This window comes from Erinaceus europaeus, chromosome 3 (genome assembly GCF_950295315.1).
Source record: "Erinaceus europaeus chromosome 3, mEriEur2.1, whole genome shotgun sequence".
NCBI classification, from domain to species: Eukaryota; Metazoa; Chordata; class Mammalia; order Eulipotyphla; family Erinaceidae; genus Erinaceus; species Erinaceus europaeus.
This window is the reverse complement of record NC_080164.1, coordinates 168,654,137-168,679,425: the sequence shown is the minus strand read 5'-3', so window position 1 is coordinate 168,679,425 and position 25,289 is coordinate 168,654,137. Positions and strand designations below refer to the sequence as shown.

General features: G+C 39.9%; 2 protein-coding genes across 2 annotated transcripts in view; both read right to left on the bottom strand.

Moving 5' to 3' along the window:
• The window catches only part of PPARGC1A (PPARG coactivator 1 alpha), an 883,428-nt gene that overhangs the window by 386,711 nt on the left and 471,428 nt on the right, over positions 1 to 25,289 (bottom strand). The window lies entirely within an intron of this gene.
• The window catches only part of LOC132537517 (zinc finger CCCH domain-containing protein 13-like), a gene marked incomplete at its 5' end in the record, with an annotated part of 115,816 nt that overhangs the window by 19,981 nt on the left and 70,546 nt on the right, over positions 1 to 25,289 (bottom strand). Inside the window, 1 exon segment of the mRNA XM_060187731.1 lies at positions 19,383 to 19,414. Coding sequence (XP_060043714.1) covers positions 19,383 to 19,414 — 32 coding nt within the window.

Sequence of the window (25,289 nt, the reverse complement as noted above, 5' to 3'; positions counted from 1 at the left end):
TCACAGCTGTATTGTACCTAAATCCCATAAGGAAGAAGACAAAAATCAATTCTGTGGAATAACCCTTCATAGATTCAGATAGCAGTGGACAGCAGCCCTGAAGGCTCTGGAGAGTATCTCTTTTCCAGATTAAATTTTGCTACTTCCTTCAGCAAATCATATAAGAAGATTTCAGGTAATTTCTCCATCCAGGTTGCCCAGCTCAAAATATATTTTACTATCTCTAGCAATAGTGACAATCATATTCCAGAAAAGATGGCCATGATGTATTAACTGACATTACCCGTGGAGCCTATTAAGCACATGCTTGCTTGAAAACCCCCTGCAGTAACAACAACCACAGTAATAACAAGGGCAGTGAGCAGTCCTGAGCAAAGGCATATATTCATAGCACTGTGCTAAGAGGTTTCAACTTTGCCATGCATGTTCTCTATAAATATTCAAAGATGGGACCAGGCAGTGGAGCACCTGAGCAAACGCTTAGATTCATAGCACTGTGTTAAGGGTTTCAACTTTGCCATGTGTGTTCTCTATAAATATTCAAAGATAGGACCAGGCAGTGGAGCACCTGTTTAAGCACACATTACAGTGTACAAGGACCCGGGTTCGAGCCCCTGATCCCCATCTGCAGGGTGAAGCTTTACAAGCAGGGCTGCAAGTCTCTCTAGCTCTTTCTCAATCTTTCCTACCCCCTCTCAATTTCTCTCTGTCTCTATGCAATAATAAATAAATGAAATATATATTTAAACATTCAAAGAAGCTATCATTATGCTTTTGACAGAGTTAAAGAATCCAAGAGAGGGGCACACCTGGTGAAGTGCATACGTTCCGATGAACAAGGACCCAGGTTTGAGCCTCTGCTCCCTACCTGCAGGGGGGTAAAGCTTCCTAAGTGGTGAAGTGGGGTTGTCTCTCTCCCCTCTATTTCTCCCTTCCTTCTCAATTTCTGACAGTCTCTATTCAATAAATAAATATAATAATTAAAATAATTTTTAAAAGGAATCCAAGAGAAATCAAGGCATTTTTCTAAGATGGGCCAAGAGTAAGCCCACATCTGATTCTGAAGTTTGTGACTTATTTAAAACTTGTGTTTTATTTGTCACAAAGGAGTGAAAGAGACAGAAAAGAAAAGATAAGGAGGAAAGAGAAAACCAGAACCTAACTCTAGTATATATAACACAAGGGACTGAGACAGGAATGTCAACACTGAAGTTCATTGCTCTACCAGTTGAGCCATGGTAGACTCTTCTTGATCTCTATTTATGCCAGCCAAAGTCCTTTGACCAGAGCAGTCTCAGGTGCTACTGGTTACTTTGACACTTATGCTTTGCCAAAATAGCAACACAGACACTTTGTACCATCTTCAGATTTGATATTTACATGCATTGTGGACTATAAAGTGCTGTATATACCTCCATTATCAGTATTCCCATTTTAAGACTCACCAGAGCTCACCCTCAGCAAAGTAAATAAATGCAAAATCCTCCCTGTACCTGCTTGGCTGTCCTCTTTTTAGGTAAAACATGCAGGTAGAAGCTCCTTCAGAACTTACCCTGAATGTAAAAGAGAGCCATGGCAAAGGCCCAGAAAACTTCCTTTAGAATAGGCCCTGTTCAAGCTTTATAAATCATCTGGAATTTTCCACATCTTCTCTCAGTTCTTATTAACAAATCCCCATAAGGAAAACTGGAAGAAATTAATTGTGTAATTTGAAACACACCCTGAGCAAAGTAGGTGAAGAACCAGGCAAAGTGGAAGGACTTAGCCTTGGGAGTCAAACAGACATAGGAAGGTTGATTAGCAGTGTCAGTCACTTCTGGTTTTATATTCCTGGACAGGTTTTCCAGCCCCTTTAGTACCCAGATCTGAAAAATGTCTCAATGCACATAATGGGCTTCATCAGTACCCATTCCCCCTCTATTCCTACCACACAGCAAGATTTCATGCTCTCAAACCCTTGAAAATTTGGCATCTCTAACATCATATTCAATGGTGAAAAACTGGAAGCATTTCCACTCAGATCAGGTACTAGACAGGGATGTCCACTCTCACCATTACTATTCAACATAGTGTTGGAAGTTCTTGCCATAGCAATCAGACAGGAGCAAGGAATTAAAGGGATACAGATTGAAAGAGAAGAAGTCAAACTCTCCCTATTTGTAGATGCCATGATAGTATACATAGAAAAACCTAAGGAATCCAGCAAGAAGCTTTTGGAAATCATCAAGCAACACAGTAAGGTGTCAGGCTACAAAATTAATATACAAAAGTCAGTGGCATTCATCTATGCAAACACTAACTTAGAAGAAGATGAAATCCAGAAATCAATTCCTTTTACTATAACAACAAAAACAATAAAATATCTAGGAAGAAACCTAACCAAAGAAGTGAAAGGCATGTATACTGACAATTATGAGTCACTACTCAAGGAAATTGAAAAAGTCACAAAGAAGTGGAAAGATATTCCATGTTCATGGGTTGGAAGAATTAACATCATCAAAATTAATATACAACCCAGAGTCATACACAAATTTAATGCTATTCCCATCAATATCCCAAACGCAATTCTTAGGAGAATAGAACAAATGCTACAAATGTTTATCTGGAACCAGAAAAGACCTAGAATTGCCAAAACAATCTTGAGAAGAAAGAACAGAACTGGAGGCATCACACTGCCAGATCTCAAATTGTATTATAGGGCCATTGTCATCAAAACTGCTTGGTACTGGAACATGAATAGACACACTGACCAGTGGAATAGAATTGAGAGCCTGGAAGGAAGCCCCCACACCTAAGGACATCTAATCTTTGACAAAGGGGCCCAGACTATTAAATGGGAAAAGCAGAGTCTCTTCAACAAATGGTGTTTGAAAAAAATGGGTTGAAACATACAGAAGAAAGAAACTAAACCACTATATTTCACTAAACACAAAAGTAAATTCCAAGTGGATCAAGGACTTGAATGTTAGACCAGAAACTATCAGATACTTAGAGGAAAATATTGGCAGAACTCTTTTCAGCATAAATTTTAAAGACATCTTCAATGAAATGAATCTAATTACAAAGAAGACTAAGGCAAGTATAAACCTATGGGACTACCTAAAACTAAAAAGCTTCTGCACAGCAAAATAAACCACTACCCAAACCAAGAGACTCCTCACAGAATGGGAGAAGATCTTTACATGCCATACATCAGACAAGAGGCTAATAACCAAAATATGTAAAGATAACAAGAAAACAAATAACTCCATTCAAAAATGGGGAGAAGACATGGACAGAATATTTACCACAGAAGAGATACAAAATGCCAAGAAACAAATGAAAAAATGCTCCAAGTCTTTGTCAGAGAAATGTAAATAAAGACAACAATGAGATACCACTTCACTCCTGTGAGAATGTCATACATCAGAAAACGTAGCAACAACAAATGCTGGAGAGGTTGTGGGTTCAAAGGAACCCTCCTGCACTGCTGGTGGGAATGTTAATTGGCCCAACCTCTGTGGAGAACAGTCTGGAGAACTCTCAGAAGGGCTATAAATGGACCTACTCTATGATCCTGCAATTCCTCTCCTGGGAATAAATCCTAAGGAACCCAACACACCCATCCAAAAAGATCTGTGTACACATACGTTCTTAGCAGCACAATTTATAATAGCCAAAACCTGGAAGAAACCCAGGTGTCCAAGGACAGATGAGTGGTTGAGAAAGCAGTGGTATGGAATAGTACTTCGCTATAAAAAAAAAAATGGTGACTTCACAGTTTTCAGCCAATCTTGAATGGAGCTTGAAAAAGTAATGTTAAGTGAAATAAGTCAGAAACAGAAGGATGAATATGGGATTATCTCACTCTCAGGCAGAAGTTGAAAGACAAGATCAGAAAAGAAAACACAAGTAGAACCTGAATTGGAATTAGTGTATTGCACCAAAGTAAAAGACTCTGGGGTGGGTGTGGGGGGAGAATACAGGTCCAAGAAGGATGACAGAGGACCTAGTGGAGGTTGTATTGTTATATAGGAAACTGGGAAATATTATGCATGAACAAACTAGTGTATTCACTGTCTAATGTAAAACATTAATTCCCCCAATAAGTAAATTAGAAAAAAATTTTTTAAAAAGCCATCTCTATCAGCTGGTGAATTAGTGAAGCTTGTAGAGCACTGAACTTTCAAGCCCTCGGTTCCTGGGTCGATCCCTGCCAGCCCATAGACTGGAGAAGTTCTCTGGCTTCTCTTGCAACTGAAACTATCTCATATGAAATTTTTTTAAAATAAATAAATCTTGGGAGCTGGGTAATAGCATGTCTGGTGGAGTGCACACATTTCAGTGCACAAGGACCAGGTTTCAAGCCTGCAGTTTCTATCTGGAAGGGTGAAGCTTTGCAAGTGGCAAAGTAGGTCTGGGAGGTGACACAGTGGATAAAGTGCTAGACTCTTAAGCAAGTGGCAAAACAATGCTGTGTGTGTCTTGTCTGTTTCACTCCCTCTCTATAAAATACTAAAACTAAATAAATCTTTAAAAGTTATATATCACCAACGACTTGTTTAGCCAATGGCACATAAGGTAAGTGATGGGTAGAGATTGGGTGGTAACACACCTGCTTGAGTACGCATTACAATGTGCAAGGACCCAGGTTCAAGGGCCCAGTCCCCACCTGCAGGGGGAAATTTTGCAAGTATTAAAGCAGGGCTGCAGGTGTCTCTCTCCTTCTCTATCTCCTCCTACCCTCTTGATTTCTGGATGTCTCTATCCAAAAAATAAAGATTATAAAAAATTAAGAAAAAGAACACTTTTAAGAAGAAAAAGAAAACTGATAGCTAGCACTTCTTGGGGGAAAGCAGTCATCACTGGCACTAGACTGTTGATTCAATCTTCCTGCTTGGCAGGACGGTAAAAACATGTTGACAATATATGCCAAAAGGGGTCAGGTTGTGGCACACACTGTTGAGTGCACAGGTTGCCATGTTCAAGGACTAGGGGACAAGGCCCCAGTCCCCACCTGCAGGGGGAAGTTTTACAAGCAATGGAATAGTGATGCAGATGTCTCACTTTCTCTCTCCCTCTCTTTCTCACCTTCCCCTATCAAGTTTCTCCGTCCTGTCAAAATAAATAAATAAGCATTTAAAAACAAGTCCTGTCATGAGAACAAAGCAACTCTAGACAGTGATGTCTGCTTGGGAGAGTCTCCTGGGCCAAAACAGGCAGTGCAAGAGTAAGAGGTAAACTCCTAGGATTGTTCCCTCTCATGGGACACTTACCCCACTGTAAGTGATACCCCGTTGTTACTAATGCAAAGTTACTATAGGTAGGCTGGCAAAATAACTCACGTGAACGGTGCACTTTTCCGCCATGTGCATGACTCACATTGGAGCCCATGTTCCGTGTATTAAAGGAAGCTTTTATTATCTCTGTGTGTGTCTCTCTCTCTGTCTCTCTCCCTCCCTCTTTCTCTCTCTTTTTCTAAGAATTATTATAGGAGTAATGTGAAATAACCTACCCTGAATATTTACTACAAGCACCTAGTAAATTTGCAATATTATTTTTAACAGATTTCATCACAAACCCAGTCTATTCTACCTGAATCCTTCCCTCATTATCACTATTTCCTCCTTCTTTTCTTCCATCTTTTTTTCAGTCTGGGTTTTCCTTGCTTGTATGACAGTTTTGAGTGTGGCTGTAGCCATAGATGATAGAAACGCAGATTTCAAAAGGAGCAGGTGAAAGTGTTCGATAATGCAGTGTCACTCTCTCAGAATGCAGACTCAGAATAGCATGGCCTCAGTGCTGCTTACCATTTAGCATGGAAACTAATGAAATCCAAATGAAGCATCAAATATTAAATGCTGCTTAGATTGAATTCACTCCTGAAAAACAAAGTCAGTGTCTCCAAAATGTAAACATAATGAGAATATACATGAATACAGGAGCGTGTGAACTAGCAGGGTTGGTGGTTTGTTCTCTCTCTATTCTTAAATCAAGCAATCAAACATGAATTCACGTGGATTCTATCTTTATTAAATTTTTGCATTAAAAGGAGTTTCAACTATAAATACAGAGTACAAGGAAGGCATAGGTAATAAACCAGCCAAATCATAACTTTGTCATTTCAAGACTGTAACTCAGCCCTACTCACGAGCACCAATGAGTCATTCTGTTTTGTTTTTGTTTTAATGCAGAACCAGAAAATGATCCAAGGCCTTGCACAGGAGCTATAATATCACAGAATGACCTCCTTGATATATATATTTCATTCTTTACTTAGGGTGAGGGAGAGGAGAGGGAAAGAAATAAGGAGAGAGAGAGAGAGAGAGAATACCACTATATCATACAACTACTTGTGGAATGGCAAACCACTGCTGCTATAATTCTCCTATGTGGTACCTGAACTCAAACCCAAGAACTCATGCAAAACAAGACAACTGATCTACCAGATGAGTTATCTTTCAATTTCTTTTTAAAAATGAAGAGGGGGTCAGGTAATAGTGCACTGGGTTAAGCACACACAGCACGAAGTGCAAGGACCATTGTAAGGATCCCAGTTCGAGCTCCCCACTCCCCACCTGCAGGGGGGTCACTTCATGGGCAGTGAAGCAGGTCTGCAGGTGTCTATCTTTCTTTCCCCCTCTCTGTCTTCTCCTCCTCTCTCCATTTCTCTCTGTCCTATCCAACAACAATAACAGTAATGAATATAATAATAATGATGATGCCAACAACAAGGGTAACAAGGGCAGCAAAATGAGAAAAAATGCCCTCCAGGAGCAGTGGATTCATAGTACAGGCACCAAGCCCCAGCTATAACCCTGGAGGCAAAAATTAAAATAAAATAAAAATGCAGATGTAAATGCTAATAACTGTTCCATATTCTGGGCTGAATTGTGTCCTGCAAAAAAAGACATACTGGAGTCCCAACGCCTTGTATCTCAGAATATGACCTTATTTAGAGAATAGTCTTTCATAAAGGTAATCAGGCTAAACTGAGATCATTAGAGTGGGTTTATGACAGCATGTCGGTGTCCTTATATAAAGAGAGGTGTGTGGAGACAAAGACAGACACACAGAAATAAATACCATATGAAGATGAAGAAAAAAACCTGAGTTGCATCTAGAAGTCAAGAAATGCCAAAAACCACCAGCAAATCACAAATTTCCCCCTGAAGATAAGCAACATATTCAGACATGCTGACTAGTAAGAAATACAGTTTTGGAACCTGTGACATTTTCCTTAAGGAAAAGCTATGGAGGAAAGAAAAATGGGAAATCCATACACACCACATCAGTCACTCTTGCCTTGATTTTAGGGAAAAGTCCTTTAACTTGTAGGTGATATCTAGGTTCATACTTAGTTTGAGGAATCAGAAGGCTAGAAAATAAAGTTTGCCAAGTGACTTGTCCAACATATTACACTAGACTCTGTGATGGTAGAATATGGTTGAGAAATAAATCTACATTCAGCCCAGAGTACTGAAAAGAGAGCTGGGGCCTGAAGCTGGGGCAAATGCAAATAATTCCAGAGCTTCAAAGTCCCAGGCATGAGAGAAGTGTAATGGCATTGTACTCGACAAAATTTTCTACAAGCTCTCACTTAATGCCTGGACTAGAATTTGTATATGTTCCTTACACTTACTGTATTATGCATTCTCACTTGTACTCCATTCTAAATGCAACTCAAGACATTAATTAGCTCACAGACTTGCACTTTAGTGTTGATCTTTTTGAAATTCAGAAAAGTAAGGGGCAGGTCTGGATGGTGGCACACCTGGTTGAGCACAGATGTTATAATGTGCAAGGGCCCATCCCAGACTCCACCTGCAGGGAGAAAGCTTTGAAAGTGGTGAAGCAGGGCTTCAGGTGTCTCTCTACCTCTCTCTCTCTCTCTTTACTGTGTTTTTTATTTATTTATAAACTAAAAAATAGAAAATATCAACAAAACCATAGAATAAGAGGGGTGAAATTTCACACATTTCCCACCACCAGAGTTACATATCCCTCCCTTGAAAACTTTTCTATTCTTTATCCCTCTGGGTGCATGAACCCAGGATCATTATGGGGTGCAGAAGGTGGAAAGTCTGGCTTCTGTGATTGCTTCTCTGCTGGACAAAGGTGTTGACAGGTGGATCCATAACCTCAGCCTGTTTCTATCTTTCCCTAGTGGGGCAGGGCTCTGGGGATGGGGCTCCAGGACACATTGGTGAGGTCATCTGTCCAGGAGAGTCAGGTTGGCATCATGGTAACATCTGCAACTTGGTGTTTGGAAAGTGTATTCCTTTGCTTTTTCCTATTTTTGTGTGGGACTCAGTTCAGTAGTTCTTGCAATGTAAGGTTGATTGTGGCAAATGCCTTTAGCTCTTGAATACTTGGGCAAACCTCTATGTCTCCCTCACATTTGAGGGATTCTTTTGCAGGATACAATATTCATGTCTGGAATTCCCTCTCCTTTAGAACTTTGAGTGTGTCATTCCACTCTCTCCTTGCCTAGAGTATGTGAAGAGAAATGTGATGAAAGGCTTATAGCTCTGCCTTTGTACATAATTTCTCTTCTTTTCTATCAGGCAGTAATTGTTTTTCCTTGTCATTGACTTTTGATAGTTTTAAAATAATGTGCCTTGACAGTGGTCTTTTTGTATTTATAAATCTGGGTGATCGTTCTGCCTCTTGAATGAGAATATTCTGAGGGTTTTCTATGTGAGGGAAGTTCTCAGCTGAAATTGCTCTGAAAATAGACTCTGGGCCTTTGGCCTTGTCTTCCTCCTCAGATATTCTTACTCCTTTTATGTTCGATCTTTCGATGTAGTCTGCAGTTTCACAGAGAGTTGCTTCAGTCTTTCTGAACCATTCCTCTCTCTCGTCTTTGAATTGAAAGAGTGGGTTGGCTGTACCTCCTGGATTGGAGATTATTTCTTCTGAATGTGTGAGTCTACTACCTGGGCATGGATTGCAGTTAGAGTGTCTTTTACTCCCTGGAGTTCTGTTTGAATTTTTTCTTTCATGCTTCCTAACAGCGTAGTGAGTTCTGACTGAAGTTCTTCTTTCAAGATTTGAAGATTCTTAGTGAACTCTGTTATAAGCTCCTCTCTTGTGTGTTTTAATTCCATAGTAGCATGCCCTTTTAACTTTTGCTTAAGTTCTTGGAGAATCCTCATAATGAGTTTTCTGTAGTCTGTCTCTGAGATTCTCTATAAATCTGTAGTTCCTTGGATTTCCTGTTTCATTTCTGTCTGGCTGATATGGCATAATCAGCTGTTTCATTCTGTTTCTCTGCCTGTGCATTTTTGTGCTGGTTATTGATGGCCAACAGGTGGTGCTATTGTGATCTCTAGGTTTCTCTTGTTTGTATGATCTGCAGTGGGTGGGATGGGGTGGGGGGTGGTCGCTTTAGGCTGTCTTGTGGTCACAAATGCCCTGTTTTATGTTGTGTCCTTGCCTTAAATTCAGAAGGCTAAAGCCCCCCCACACACACACACCGAGTCAAAGATTGAGAGGTTTTAAGCCTTTTTCTCTTTTCTTCCAGCATTATGAACAATGTTACTTGCTTGTGGTGCTTGAAGTGAAATCACCAAAATGGAGCAGCTCAGGGCCCCACTGCCCAGAGCTCTGATTTGACTTTGCTGTTCTTCAACCCACACTCACGCCCTTTTTGCTCCAACTGCATGTGAGCACCCACCTGAGGCTGCAGAACCTTCAGCTGTAGATTATGACTTCAGTTGGGTCTCTTGTTGTATTTATTTGTTGTTTGGGGAGGAGAGGCAATTCGGTCCCAGTTACTCCATAGTCACACCTCCCGGAAGTCCTGTCTCTCTCTCTATCTCCCATTTCCTCTCAATTCCTGGCTGTCTCTATCCAATAAACAAATAAAGTTAATAATTTATTTTAAAGGGGCCCAGTGGTGGCGCACCTAGTTGAAAGCATGAATTACAACGTTCAAGGACCCGGGTTCAAGCCCCCAGTCCCCAACTGCAGGGGGGAAGCTTTGCAAGTGGTGAAGCAGTGCTGTAGATATCTCTCTGTCTCTCTATCACCCCCTTCCCTCTTGATTTCTGGCTGTCTCTATCCAATAAATAAAGATTTAAAAAATTAATAATAAATAATTTTTTGTTAAAAAAAGAAAAGTAAGGGACTTCAGACATTTGTTTTGACTAAAACTAATAAATAATATTATAATATAATATAAAATTTATATAATATATAATATAAATATAATATATAATATAATATATAATATAATAAAATATATAATTTATATAAACTATAAATAATATTATATTATATATCTTAAAAACTAAAAATAATATTATGTAAAATGTAAAGCTTCAGAAATGTTGATATATTAACTCTATATTAACAAAGCAAAACCAAAACAAACAAAAACAACATTCAGAAGAAGTGATGAGGCTGAAAAGTTGAAGTTAGTTCATTGTTTTATTGGAATGATTAAAGGTTACAGTTCTCTCTATAAAATATCCACCCTGAGCTGCAGTGATGACCATGGGCAGGAGAACATCGTAGCTGATAGAATACTTTCTCATACATGCATATACTTTGACTGGAGCACAGCTGAATTACATGCTTACAAGGATTTACTTGTATTCATTTCCAATGCCTACTTATTCCAACCGTGTCCATTAGGGTACTTGTAGAATGTAATTAAATGGTATATAAGTTTAAATGAAGAGGGACTTGTAATGTTCATGAAAAGAATCAACTCCTTTAAGGAAAAAAAAAAAAACTCCATTAAAGAAAAGTTACTTTTGAAAAACTGCTGTTACAGGGACAGGGTTAATAAAAAAAAAAAATTGTACTCTGTCTATTCAGGGTACTGGTCACTGTCTTTAAATTCTTAATTGACCTTAAAGAAACTATAACTAAAATTTGTAAACACTGCCAATATATCCTGCATACATATACAAAAAAAAAAAAAAGTTTTCAGAGTTCTGCTCTAAGGATCCTCCCATAGAGAAAAGGTTTGGGCTCCACAGAAAAATAGTCATGCATAAGAGTGCGCTTATTTATAGATTTGACGCAAGAAGTCTGCTTTGTGTAAGTAAGTGATTTATGATCCCCCAACATAATAAATGTACATGATGAATCAGTCAACTACCATTTTCAGTTGTATGAAATTAGAAAGCTGCTATGATGAAAAAGAAAGTGATAAACAAGGAAGGACTTTTCCTTAACCTATACATAACGAACAAAGATAGAAAGCTGCAGACGTTAATATTCAAAGGGAGGCAGAGAATCCATTTCAATAGCTAAGTCTACTTATATCACTTAAGTAAGAAACCATCTGACTATAACATAAACATTAAGTGTTATATAAACCTGAACCATGTAGACACCAATTAATTACCACATGGTATTCCCATGTCTTTCTATAACTAAGCAATAATACCAACTGCCTATAATCAGAAGGATTTAGTAGACATTTATTGATGGGAATCAGATGATTTCATCTACAGTGTTAGAATTGCTTTGACATGCTTGAGCCTGAAGCAAAGTAATGTAATAATAATAAGAAAAATATATAGATGAGAACCTCAATTTTTCTCTACATATGAATCTGTCACTGATTTGAGAGGAATCAAATCTAAGTCCAACCAGGTGGAGATGTTCCATACATCATCCTTCCCAATTCAATATAAATATGATCTTTCCCTTTTCCATACATTTATATACTGTTCTTGACTTTGTGATATCCTAGACATAGGCAGCCCAGAGATCGGAAGCATAGCTTAACAAATGTTAACTAGAACAGAGATGAATTACAGAATACTTTCTTTAAAAAACTGGCTGTAAAGACCATGTGAAGTCAGAAAACTTCAGAAATAATAACCTACAGACTAATAGGTAGAGTGGAAAGGAGAAACTTATGAATAGGATGAATGAGAAAAATACTACATGGCTTATATATTATAGACCAGAAATAGCTCTTCCTCTCCCTCTCCCTAACCGCCATCCCACCCACCCCCCAAAAAAATAGTCCTATAGAGAACTGTCATAGGACAAAAAAATCTATCAGTTCTACTTTTTGTATTGTAAAAAGTTTAAAAATGGCTCTTTGGGGGGGGGGCTGGTGTTTATAATAAAAGAAGTAAAAAGAATAAAAACTTCACTGTCATTGTCTAAGAAATTGACAATATTCTGAGGAGAGAAAATAAAATATGACTCTATTTCCCCTTTCAGTTTTAAAAACTTTACTGTCAAGTAAAGAAGTAAAAGACAACCACTGGGTGATTTTGTGCATATATAGAATACAGATATGATTTTAAATATAGATTTTTTTAAAATGTGTGAACTTGTAAAAGGAAGGAAGGAAGAAAGAAAAGAGAGGCAGAGAAAGATGGAAGAAAGAAGGAAGAAAGGAAAGTTAAACTGCCTATAAGACTTTGTGAGAACTGTGCTGGTTATCATTGATATATGGGGTTACAGAACTTACATGGTGAGTGTAGTGTGAAACTATGCTTTTATTTTATTTTTTATATATTTTTCCTTTATTGGGGGATTTTATATTTGAGAGTAGTTTGTACATGCGTAATATGTTATGCATATACAAACTTGTATTGTTATGTGGAAAACTGAGAAATGGTATGCATGTACAAATTATTGTATTTACTGTCAAAACTATGCTTTTAATCTTGTAAACCACTATTAAATCACTAATAAAATAAAAAGTAAAAACTTCACTGACATTGTTTAAGAAGTCAGCAATACTCCTAGGAGGGGATAGCCTATGATTTTATTCCCTAACTTTCTTACAAGTTCTTTTCCAGATTGGCTTAGAGAGTAGAAGCCCAGGGGGCAGATGGTGGTGCACCTGGTTAAGCACACATACTACAGTGTATAAGGACCCAGGTTCAAGGCCCTGGTCTCCACCTGTAAGGGGAACTTATCACAAGTGGTGAAGCAGGGCTGCAGGTACCTCTCTGTCCCTTTCCCTCTCTGCCTCCTCCTTCCCTCTCAATTTCTCTCTGTCTCTATCCTATATAAATAACTAACTAACTAAATAAATAAATATTTTAAAAAGAGACTAGAAGTTGTTGCAACTTGGCAAAGAAGAACGATGCTGATAAGGGCAATCTCAGGAGAAAAGAAAGGGTTACAGGAGAAATAAAGTCCTTTGGTCACAAATAAACTGAAAAAAATTAATAAATTCAAGGAGTCATCACAATTATGCTTAAAGAAATCGATCTAGTTGACAAAAATTGAAAGACAACCATCCAGTGGACTGTAATAGATCTGCAGCCTCCCTTGATGGTTACATAATATAAACGGGTGTTATGTGTGTGGGTGGTATCTCTTCCCTCCCTCCTGACTTGCATTACTAATATCTGAATGGAAGAGGAACCTCAGAGACTGCTGAAGAATTTCAAAATATCAATAGGAGAAAATTACGATGGGAATTTGTTTGTAAGGTAGACTGAGGGCCAGTGTTTCCTAGGAATATTCTAGAAAGGTAGACTCTCAGGAGCTCAGAGTGGCTCAGCAGATAAAGTGTATGTCTTTCCATGTGTTCAATCTTAGCAGCACATTAGAAAAGGATCACTGAGGGAATTCCATGAGAAGTAGAGTGGTGTTTAGATAGCTCCTCCCCTCTCTCTTCCACTGTACTTGTGTAGCACCTGTTTCTTTCTTGAAAACACAGAATAAAAATTGGTTGGAATGGGTGGCTCAGTGTTATCAACATACATTCCACTCACAATGCAGGAAGAAAGGAAAGAAGGAAGATACAGAAAGGAGAGAGAATGAAAAATAGATGGAGGCAGGGAAAAAAGAACTGTAGGGCCCACTCCATAATGACACATTTTGACTGCATTTTAGCAAAATCGAGTCATTAAATTTAAGAAATAATGGGCTAGGGAGTCGGGCAGTAGAGCAGCGGGTTAAGTGCATATGGCGCAAAGCGCAAGGACCAGCATAAGGATCCCCGTTCAAGCCCCCGGCTCCCCACCTGCAGGGGAGTCGCTTCACAGGCAGTGAAGCAGGTTTTCAGGTGTCTTTCTCTCCCCCTCTGTCTTCCTCATTTCTCTCTGTCCTATGTAACAATGACAACACCAATAACACCAACAATAATAACTATGACAACAATAAAAATTTTAAAAAATGGACTAGATAGACTTACCGTGAAGGCTTATTTACATAGCAAGCTTTATCATCATGATTATTATCATGTAACTCAGAGCTTAGGTTGAGCATGGCTTAGAAGTGTTAGAGGAAAGAAGTGTTAGAGGAAAGAGTCTACCCTCCCACCCAGAAATTGCTGAGTGTTACGTCTCAGTGCTCTGACATTCAGAATCGTAAGTAAAGATTTGTATAGGCCAGGCCCGGTGGGTGTGAAAAGCGGGAAGCCCACCTTTAAATCACCCAGCAGTCTCAACACTATTTCCACTTGTTAGCTCAGAAAAACAGCTGATGACAGGTGAAAGACACCCTCCTCTGGACATTTAGATGACTGATTTTTGTATAAATCAATATCGAGTGCCACAAAATGTCAGGAAATACCAAATGAGGAGAAAAGAATCAATAGATAACCTTGGAATTAAATGAGTGATGAATAATCCTCACCAGCTAAAATAAATTAAATGGTGAAAACCATGTTAAAGTAACATCAAGGGTCTGGCTGAGAACCACAGAAAATAATTTAGAGGTAGGGCCAGTTGTGCCGGACAGAGCTGCTGTTCTTTGTCTTTTTTTTTTTTTTTCCAGGAAAACATTCTGAGAAGGAATTACAAAATAAGCAATAAAGGCATACTTTCAAGCTTCTGTCTAAACAGTCATAATTTTTAAAGTTTTCTCAAAGAAAGCACACTTTGCGGGTAGACACAGATCATGTATTAGCCTAGCAGCTGGGAACAGCACATGTTTGCTTAGTACTTTCAGAAGGAAAGGAGACAAGGAATCCAACTTGACTACTTTCCTTCAGTCACTTTATGGTACATTTTAAATGCGCCTATGAGAGCTATCAAAGAAACAACAATTTCCTAGACAGATCAACCTAGATGTCAGAACTCTTTTTTTTTTTTCCTCCCCTTCGGAGTTCTAAACCAGTGTTATAGATAAATCCAGACCTGGAACAAAAAAAGTTTCTGGGGGCAGGCAGTGATACACCAGGATAAAAGCACACATAGTATTAAGCTCAAGGACCTGCCCAGAGATCTGGGTTCAAGCCCCTGACCCCCACCTGCAGGGGGGAAGCTTTGCAAAGGGCAAAGCATGGCAAAGCTTATCTACATCTCTCTCTCTCTCTCTCCCCCTCCCCCTCCCCCTCCTCCTCTCCCTCTTCCCTCTTCCCTCTTCCCTCTTCCCTCTTCCCTCTTCCCTCTTCCCTCTTCCCTCTTCCCTCTCTCTCCATCTCCTCTTCCTCCATCAGTTTCTCTCTGTCCTATCCAATAAAATGGCGAAAAAAATGGCAGCTAGGAGCAGTGCGTCCATAGTGCTGCTCTAAGCCCCAACAATAACACCGAAAGCAAAAAAAAAAAAAAAAAAAATGTCTCTCTTGGTAAGCAAAGAAAGGAAAAAGGGTCTTTATGTATCAGCATCATTTTATTGCTCACAGATCCTAAAGCCATTAAGCTAGGTGCCTTAACTGTGTGGTAGGGAGTAGCAGTTAGGATGTGATGAAAACACCCACAGGCACCACTATCCTGCCTGGGAAGGAGACAGAGAGGGAAGCAAATGATTGAGCCACAAGCCACAGTTGGACGATGGAGGAGAGGATGTGTTCACACTAAGTCAGAGATCTGGCCCACCCCACACCCTTGTGCCAATATCACTCAACTCAAAAAAGTCTGACTCAGACTGCAATTTGCTCGGAGAAACACAATATGGAAACTGTGTCTCAATCTTCAGTGTAAAATCTATATTTAAAGGTTTTGGTGGCAAAGCTTTTAAATAACAGTTTTTAAAATGTTTCTTGAGCAATGAAGATCACTGCAGCAAGAATAAGATTTCATAGAACTCTGATAAATTCTTTCTTTCTCTCAAGACTCATTTCCAAAGCCAATGGTCATTGGATGCCGGAAAGATCCTAACGTCCTCTCCTCAGAGGAGCAACTAACACACTCTGCTTTGGTAGGTTACACGCAATGCTATTAGAAAGAGGGAAGGCTGGATACTGGAGCCCTTCTGATTCCATAGCCTTCAGAGGCAGACCAGCCAGAGAGCACAAGAGATATTAACTCTGTATTTCATGGCATTTGACGAAGACATGTTTCTTTGGAGAAGTGCCTTTCCTAAAAATACAAGAACACGATCCCATCAGAGCATAGCAATTCAAAAGGGTTGCTTCTTGGAGATATGATGATAGTACAGAGGCAGTATACCAGACTCTCATGCTTTTAAGACACCAGTGCTCCTCTGTTTGTTCTCTGGCATCAGACTTGAATGTTATTCTGGTCTGTTCTCTCTCTCTCTCCCTCTCTCTCTCTCCCTCTTCCTCTCTCCTTTTCTCTATCCTTACCTAATGAAAAAGAATAAATGAATGTTGTAAATAAAATCTAAGAAGAAATTCACTCTCTCTCTTAGAAAGGTTAAAGGAGGATGAAGACTATATATCTTAGAGGGCTGGGTGGTGGCACAGCAGGTTAAGTGCACATGGAGTGAAGCCCAAGGACCAGTGGCATAAGGACCGTTGGAGCCCCCGACTCCCCAGTGAAGCAGGTCTGTAGTTGTCTATCTTTCTCCCTCTCTGTCTTACCCTCCTCTCTGTCCTATCCAACAATAACAACAACATAAACAACAATAAACGACAAGGGCAACAAAAGTGAAAAGGCAGCCTCCAGGAGCAGTGGATTCATTGTGCAGGCACCAGCAATAACCCTGGAGGCAAATAATAATAATAATAAAATAATTTTTAAAAGACTATATTTCTTATATAAGGAAGAAAGAGTACTATCTAGCACCTTTTGATTTCTGTCACAGTTGAAGAAATCCTACAATGCTTCCATCAATAGTTGCATCTCTCAGGAGGACATAGTGAGCTGCTTTTATTTATCAGGCAGAAGAATCTGAAGTAGGTAGCATAATGGTTATGCAAAAAGACTCTTGTGCCTAAGGCTCCAAAGTCCCAGGTTCAATCCCCTGCTCCACCATAAGCCAGAGATGAGCAGTGCTCTGGTAAAAGAAAAAAAATCATACCTTTAGCATAATAGTTATGCAAAGCATCAGACACCAGGATCCCTTCCCTTCTGAAAAGCATCCCACTTGGAGCATAAATACAGCACAATATAAATGTACCTTGTCATCTCAAGCTGTGGCTGCCACCCTGCTTAAAACAGCTCTGGGAATCATGAAAAGGTTTAGAAATCAAATTAAGCCCAGGGCACCCTGCAGACAGTTGTTAAAGCACAGTAAGTGTATCGAACCAACACTGACTTAAGTCAGTGTTCTACAAGATCCATTGGCCCGTCTTTGGTTACAGTGGTAGCCCTGGAATTTGAAGAAGGTTGAGTTCTTACTCTATGGTGTATGCTTCACTCTGTCCAGGAATTCTGTGAGGAACTATCAACCTCTCTTCCTTACAGATGAGAGTTCCCTGGCTTATCATAACTTCCAGGGAATAGAAGCTGGACCAAGTGGAACAGTCTAGGGTCCATTCTGTTAACTACATTCCCAGCTGTCTTGCCTTTAGAATCACACCACAGACAAGGCAGACACCAGGCACCAAAATGAAGACTCACCCCAGCCCAACCAAGCCACACTCCCTGATGCATGAATAGAAGAAATAGAAGAATCCATGCAGAACAAGAATAAATGATGGGTCCTTAAGGTAGTGGTAAGTGGTGGACAGACAAGTGGGAGAAAGAACATAAATACAGTGAGCAAAACACTCACTGTTCAGGTCCCTAGGGTTCAAGGCTACTGAGATAAGCCTTTCTCTCTCCTTCTGGCCCAATGGGCACTCACAAAGTTGTTTGATTATAACATGTTCTAATGCCTTCTTTAAAAAAAATGAAATGAAAAAGGAAGGCGAAAAAGAAGTTTATAATGAACCGAACCGGAATTATAGTTGCTGCTTGTCTGCCTGTGTTATTTTTGGCTGAGTGTCCTGCTCTCTGGAATCCACTGGTAGGGTGCTGAAGCTTGCTGCAGTAACACAGGCTGACTGGTGTCCCCAAAGAACCCCGAGGAAAACAAGAGGAACGCTCTTGGCGTCTTTGGCAGACAGAGGAGGCGTCACATAAATAAACTCCCAAGTCACGTTTTCTCCCCAAAAGAATCCATTGTTATCTTTATTTCCAATATGGTACTTCTGAATCTCCTGTCCTCAGGGCCCAACAGAGCAAACGTCACAACTTGTGCATTTCCTTTCCCTCCTGGGAAGATTCAGGGCAGTGAATGAAAGATAGGGGGATGTGGCCCCTATATTTAGCTCTCTAGCTCTCCCTACCACATCATGTCTCACGAGTAATAAAAATAGGTCCAGATAACTTGAAGACTTTCCAAAAAAATTAAAGGCAGGATTGCTTTCCAAGAGAAAGCTTTTTTTTTTTTTTTTTTTTTCTGTTTTCTTCCTAGTTAAGATTTTGAAGAAGCAAAAGCAGGTGCGTTCCCCTCCCACTCTCCCTAGGAGGCCAGGCCGGGGTGGTTATTGGGGTCCCTCACACACTCTGGCTCTTACACATGATCTTTTCCATTTTGGTTCTTTACAGAAGTGATATTCAGAAAAAGCTGGGCTGGCCCTGTGCAAAAAGGTGTGATAGATCCTACAAAGAAATTCTCCTCTGCTAGTAACTTTTCCTCCACCTGGAGTTCTGATATTCCCTAGGTCTCTCTCAGAGAGAAATCAGCTCAGATTCAATCCACTGCACAAATATGGGACTTGTCATGTGCCGGGTGTGGTGCCAGGCTGGGCAAAGGGTACAGAAAGGAGCAAAGGACGGATGGGATGCTCTTGTTAAAGAGGGTGCTGGGAAATTCTGCAAGTAAGTAAACACAGTTCAGAGGATGGAGGTGACATTTTGTTGGAAGGTTTCAAAAGTGCTGTCATGTTGGGGTGGCACTGAAAAACAGACAGTGAAGGAGGTGGGGGACTTAGAATACCTGCACCCCAGTGATAAAGGCATTCAGGAATTAGTTCAGTGTAACACTTCTTTCTAAAATGGACAACTTGTGGGCCAGCAAGACAGCTCCCCTGAACAGTGCGCTTGCTTTGTCATGAAAATCTTGTGACTCAGGTTCAAGTCTGTCTCCTACCATGCTGGAGGAAGTTTTTGTGCTGTGGTATCCTTTTTTCTGTCTCTGTTTGTCTCTCTGTCTATTCTTATCTAAAACATTTGACACTCAATGTGGTCTGGTTAGAGTGATAAATATATCTTTTAAAATTTTATTTTATTATTATTTTTTTATTGCCACCAGGGTTATCGCTGCTCCTGGGTGGCCATTTTTTTCTCCACTTCTTTCTTTCTTTCTTTTTCTTTTCTTTCTACTGGATTTTTATTTAACAGGACAGAGAGAAATTAAAAGGAAAGGGAAGATAGAGGGGAAGAGAGAAAAATGGGCACCTACAGACCTACTTCATCATTCCTGAAGCATCCTCTCTGCAGGTGGGGAGTGGGAGATCCAAGCCAGACCCTTGTGCATAGTGATAGGTGCACTTAAACACCCTGCCCCCATAAATATATAGTAAGCCCTGAGAAAGAAAGGAACTTCCCACTAGAGAAGCTACAAAGCACATAAGAATGCAACTTTTTTTTTTTCCAGTTCTGCAGCACACCTGCTGTGTAACTTTGGGAAATAGACTTCCCTTCCCTGAGATTCAATTTCAGCCTGTGTAAAACTGGGCACAAGTTCCACGGGGCTGATGAAGTGTTTGAGTCACATTGTGAATTTATAGTGGTATGGCACAGTATGTTTCCTGTAGTTCATGGAAAGACTCAGAGAATGACTTGAGTGGATTCACTCACATGGGAACTATTTACATTATCAATAGATTACATGTCTGAGATGCCCTCACACATATTGCCACATCTTTCTCCAGACAGTCTTGATCACTTTCAGGACACAGCAAGGGTGAGATACCCTTGCTTTGTAAATATGTACTTTGTGGACAGTTCAGTGACTCAGACCATTTGACAGAGCAAGATGACCTCATGGCCACCTCCAGTTTCCAATTACCAGAGCAAATACACTATCTTGAAGAAAAAAGAAAAAAAAAAAAACTTAATGGAACTTCAACTCATGGCAAGGGTAGCTCATCATGCTTTAGAATCACTCTGTGAGGCTTAGTGAAAAGTTGAGGAGGACTTTTCAAGCAGTGGAGGACATCATAGAAGGAACAATGTTCCATGCTTATGAAGTTGTGCAGTGTTCCTCAGATGTTCCCTTTGCCCAAGAACCTCCTTGGAATTTTGTTCAAATGCAGATTCTGTTTCAGTAGGTTTGGAGTTTAAAGCCCATCATCTTCTGGCTAGGTAGTGACACACTCATTTGTATGCACACATTACCGTGCACAAGGACCCAGGTTCAAGACCCCAGTTCCTACCTGTGCAGGGTGGGGGGTAGGGGGAGTAGCTTCACAAGTGGTGAAGCAGTGCTGCAGCTGTCTCTCTTTTTCTTTCTCACATTCTATTTCCCTGCCCTCTTCCAATATCTCTGTCCCATCAAATAAAGGTTATTCAAAAATTTAGAAACACATTATCTTCCTAGTTATATCTACCACTGATTCATGAACTTCACCAAAGAGAAAAAGAATAGTGTTTCTTTAGGGGTTAAGAAGGGATTCAATGGAAGAACCAAGAGGGCCCTAGATTAAAGAAGAGCAGAAAGGGTCCAGGTTGTGATGTACCAAGTTGAATACATGTTATAAAGTGGGAAGACCTGGATTCAAGCCCCTGGTCCCTACCTCAGGGGGTAATCTTCGCAAATGGTGAAAAAGTGTCTCTCTGACTTGCTACATCTCTATAATCCCCATTTCTTCTTGGTTTCTCTCTGTCTCTATCCAATAAATAAATAAATAAGCTTTTGTTTGTTTGTTTGTTTTGTTTTGTTTTAGCTATAATCAGAGAAGAGCCAGATTGCAAGATGGCCAGAGCACCAAGTGACTTCTTAAGGGGTATCCAAATCAGAGATGTGAAGACAGGCACATGATGTCCGAGGGGGAGTTCTTCAGAAAAGAAAGAACTCCTCACTCCCCAGCGCATTATTCACTTTAGCCATGACTCACTCACAGCCTCTTAGAATTGTTGACGGCAAATATTTTGGAGAGCCAGGCGATAAAGGAATGTGCTCACAGTCATTAACTATGAAGCTCTAACTCATTTCAGCAGCCTGACACAAATTATGCTCTGCACTTGAAAAATAGCTATTGATCAATCCTTTCTTTCTTGTAATTTCCAATACTCCAGATCAGCACTTCCACTCCCCTCCGAACAGCTGCCTTCACACACCTAGTTAGATTCTTCCAAACCAAAAAATATCCCCCAAAGACTTGACTTCCCTCTGTACTTTGCCTTTAAAAAAACAAACCAAAAGGAGGCAAGTTAAAGATATCTTCTTGCTATGATCTTGACAATGCCTTCTATTTTCTCTACTCATTATAGACATAAAGGTAACAAATCAATGGATCTATCATTTCCTATGTTCCAAGATAAGAAGTCAGGAGGGCATGAAAACTACAGAATACAGAATTAGCCTTTTAAGAATTAAATCAACTTCAGAGATGAATTGAATAGTAAAACACTGAGTATCTTCAAGTAGCAGTTTGTGTATCAGTGAGGGGAGGAATAAAAAAGCTTAAGGTCTATCAAACTAGGGTTCTGAGAATCTTGCCAGATCTCCTTCACCAAAATTAAATATATAAAAAAATATATATATAAAGATGAAGCATGGATATCTGTGTCAAATTGATTGCAAAGATGAATGACCTGGTTCTCCATCCTCCTTGTGACCATGTTATTTTCCATTGGCCTCTGCAATTTCTTTCAACTAAATGTGAATTTAGTGGCCCCCATTCCTTGAATCTTGGCTTCCTTGCCTTTTGCATTTGCTAATAGAGACCTAATATGGTGAGTGTGTGATACTATGCTCTATTAGCAAATAATATCAGTTATTTTAAAATTTACGAAATTAAATTATATCTATGTTTTCACTTTTACATGATTTGATCTATTTATAAACTCACTATAATAGTTTGTGCAATTTTTTAAGCTCCCCAGAGTTCAGTGTCAATTGGCATTCCTATTTTTATTCATTCATTTGCTGAAGATTATAATCAGAGTGATGAGTTAGATGCTATGGGACCCTGAAGAAGAATAACACATTAGTCCCTGACCTCAAACATCTAATAATGTTGGCAAAGAACACAGACACACTCCTAATTCACTGCAGGAAGCATGTCATGTTCTTGCTGTTATCTCTACTAATATACATATATATATGTATATATATATATATATGATTTTTATTACCTTTATTTATTTATTGGATAAAGACAGTAAGAAATTGAGAGGAAGGGGGTGATACAAAGGGAGAGAGAAAGAGAGACACCTGCAATTCTGCTTCACCACTCATATAGCTTCCCCCCACCCCCCACAGGTGGGTACTGTAGACTTGAACCCGGGCCCTTGCACACTGTAATGTGTACTCAACCAGGTGCACCACCACCTGGCCCCCATCTCTACCATTTTAAAAGCATCTATCTTACTAGGTCCAGATGGAGTATCCTCTCTTTTTTATAACTTCTCTAATTCCACCCTTATTTTTCCCCTTGCCTAGTCATAAGTAAATTTTCTCAACTTAAAAACAGTTTGCAAAAAAGTCTGTAACAAGTTCACAATAATCCAACCCAGTAATAAAACATAGGGTTAAAAGTAAACTTTTATCAAGTAGGTCATGAAAGGTCTTGAATATTATTTGAGGAGCCTGTTGCTTGATTCTACTACATGCAATGGAGAGTCATGGAGGACTTCTGAGAGAATAACCAAATCCATAATTTAGGAAGGCTTTATTGAGATATCTTGGGACCTCTCTATAGGATCATGGGGGCTCCAGTGTTGACATTTCAGAAAGAAAGAGATGCTTAATTGCAGATGTTTGTATAGAGGTGGAAAGAAATGAAAACTCCATTTAGTTTGCCAAATAGAAAGTCTCTTGAAAAGTAAAGCTCAATAGAAATCCCAAAGGGGAAAAGATGGAATAAATAGATGAGAAATTCAAAAGACTAGTTTCCACCATAAACTTTTTGAGAGAGATGGCAAGTTTGACTGATTGTTCACAAAGGGAATTTAAGGATCCAGAGCCTTGGAGAAAAGATTGGAATCGGTATCCTTCTGATAAATTGCTTTGTTTGGTCTTAAAGACCTCAGAAACCTAGTGTTTCTCAGAAATGCCCTGCAGGCTGTTAGAGGGAAAGAAGGGAATGCTGGGGTATCGAGGATATAAGCCAAGAGGGCAGGATCCAGACTTCTTGCTCCCACTTCAACAAGTTTAATGTCATGGATTATTCTAATGTACTGGGGATGCATGCCAGACTTCATTTGGGGGAAAAAAAATCAACCCACTGAATTTTGTTTTTATTGATTTAAAAATAAAACTTGAAAACTAGATGATTTTTGTGATCCATTTTAATTTTAAGGTAATAATACAATAATCTTCCAAAACTAAAAATAGGAGGAAAATCAAGAGGTGAACATAGAACCTCTCTGAGTATATCAAAGGTCAAGTTGTGCTGTGCATTTCACTTGAGTCCTCTCTTTTCATGTACACCACAGTTCTGTGAAGGAGATATCATTCTCCTCAAAGATAGTGAATTAAGATCCAGAAAGACGAAGTGCCCTGGATCTCAGGGCTGACTCCAGAGCTGTGTCATTTATGAACACAGTAGAAGGTGTTGGTCACCCAGGAATGATCACGCATCTCCGAATTTAAGCTTCTAGGAGTACAGACAGGGGTGACTTTGGTCAGGAGATCCTGCTATGATAAGGAAACAGGAGAAATAATTTAACAAGGGGAAATGGGAAGAGCAACATTGAAAGAACTAGAAAGAATAGAAGGGGATTCATCATCTAATGGAGGCTAAACATCCTGGTGGAAAAAATAACACTGGCTCTGGGTGCTGTAAATAACCCCCCCTCTCTATTACACACACACACACACACACTTGCCATAATAGACATTTCTAGAAAGTCTATCTACATAACAGAAAAGGAATTACAGATCCTTGATTGAATGAGATTTTAGTTTGAAAAATCTCAACTCTTAGATAAGAATTAATTATTAAAAACATAGTCCCCACAAGATCTTGTCAGTCCAGCCGATGTATAACTGCCTCTACCTATCTCCTTTCTTTCCTCCACTGCTGAGTTTTTCTAGGCAACACTTAGCATTCTTTTCTAATACTATCCACTGTGCCTTCTCATTTGCTTATCACCTCTCTCTCCCCAACAGGACATCAGTGGCTTTGGCAAGGGTGGAGAGGAAGTCTATTCTATTTCTGCAGCTGTTCACTCTGTATCTCCAGCACCTACAGCAATGCCTGGCTTCTAGCAGGTACTCAGGCACTCCCCAAATATTTGTTGAAGAAATGGATGTGTTACTTTGCCGTGCTATTTATGGTGTATGCCTTTACATCTATTCATTCCCATCCATCACATAGTATCTGAAATGTTAGAGTCCCCATCAATTACAAATCTATTTAGCATTTATACGGCACTTCATATTTAAAACTCTCTATTCAATTATTGATCCCCACAATCGACCTTGGAAATAGAGTCTGACTAGTGGTGCAAACCCTCTTTTTCTTCCCAGGCCTTCACAGCAGAAGTAAGCCCTGGGATGGGAGGCAGGAGCAAGTTCAAGAATGTAAGAGAAGAAGGGAGAGGCAGGGAGGAGAGGCATATGGAGTCCCTGTTGTTGAAACTCCATTCCCTGGCTTACTGTTGCCTCCCTGGAAGCAGTGGCACAGAGCCAGAGATCCTCCCCTCCAGCTGCTGCAGATGTGTTCAGCATCCCCACAGAGGAGGAGGAGAAAAAGAATCCCCAGGAACCTAGAGAGGAGGTGAGGCGTGAGGGGAGGAGGGACTCCCAGCAGACATCTCACAGCAGGGGACACTGCCTCTACCCTCTGAGCTTTCCAGCCTATTTACAGGTGGAGACCAAGATTGCACTGCTTTCACACCACTTCTCTGCCTAGATGATGCTCTGCTGATTCCCATAGCTGATCTGATCAATGTAACCTGGATGGCATCCTCACCTAGCCATCTGGTCATCTGGTCTACCCTACCCATCTGGCCCACATGACTTAGCTTTAGATGAGAAGACCAATGGGTCACATTACATGTGGAAATGACCCAAGTTTCACAGGA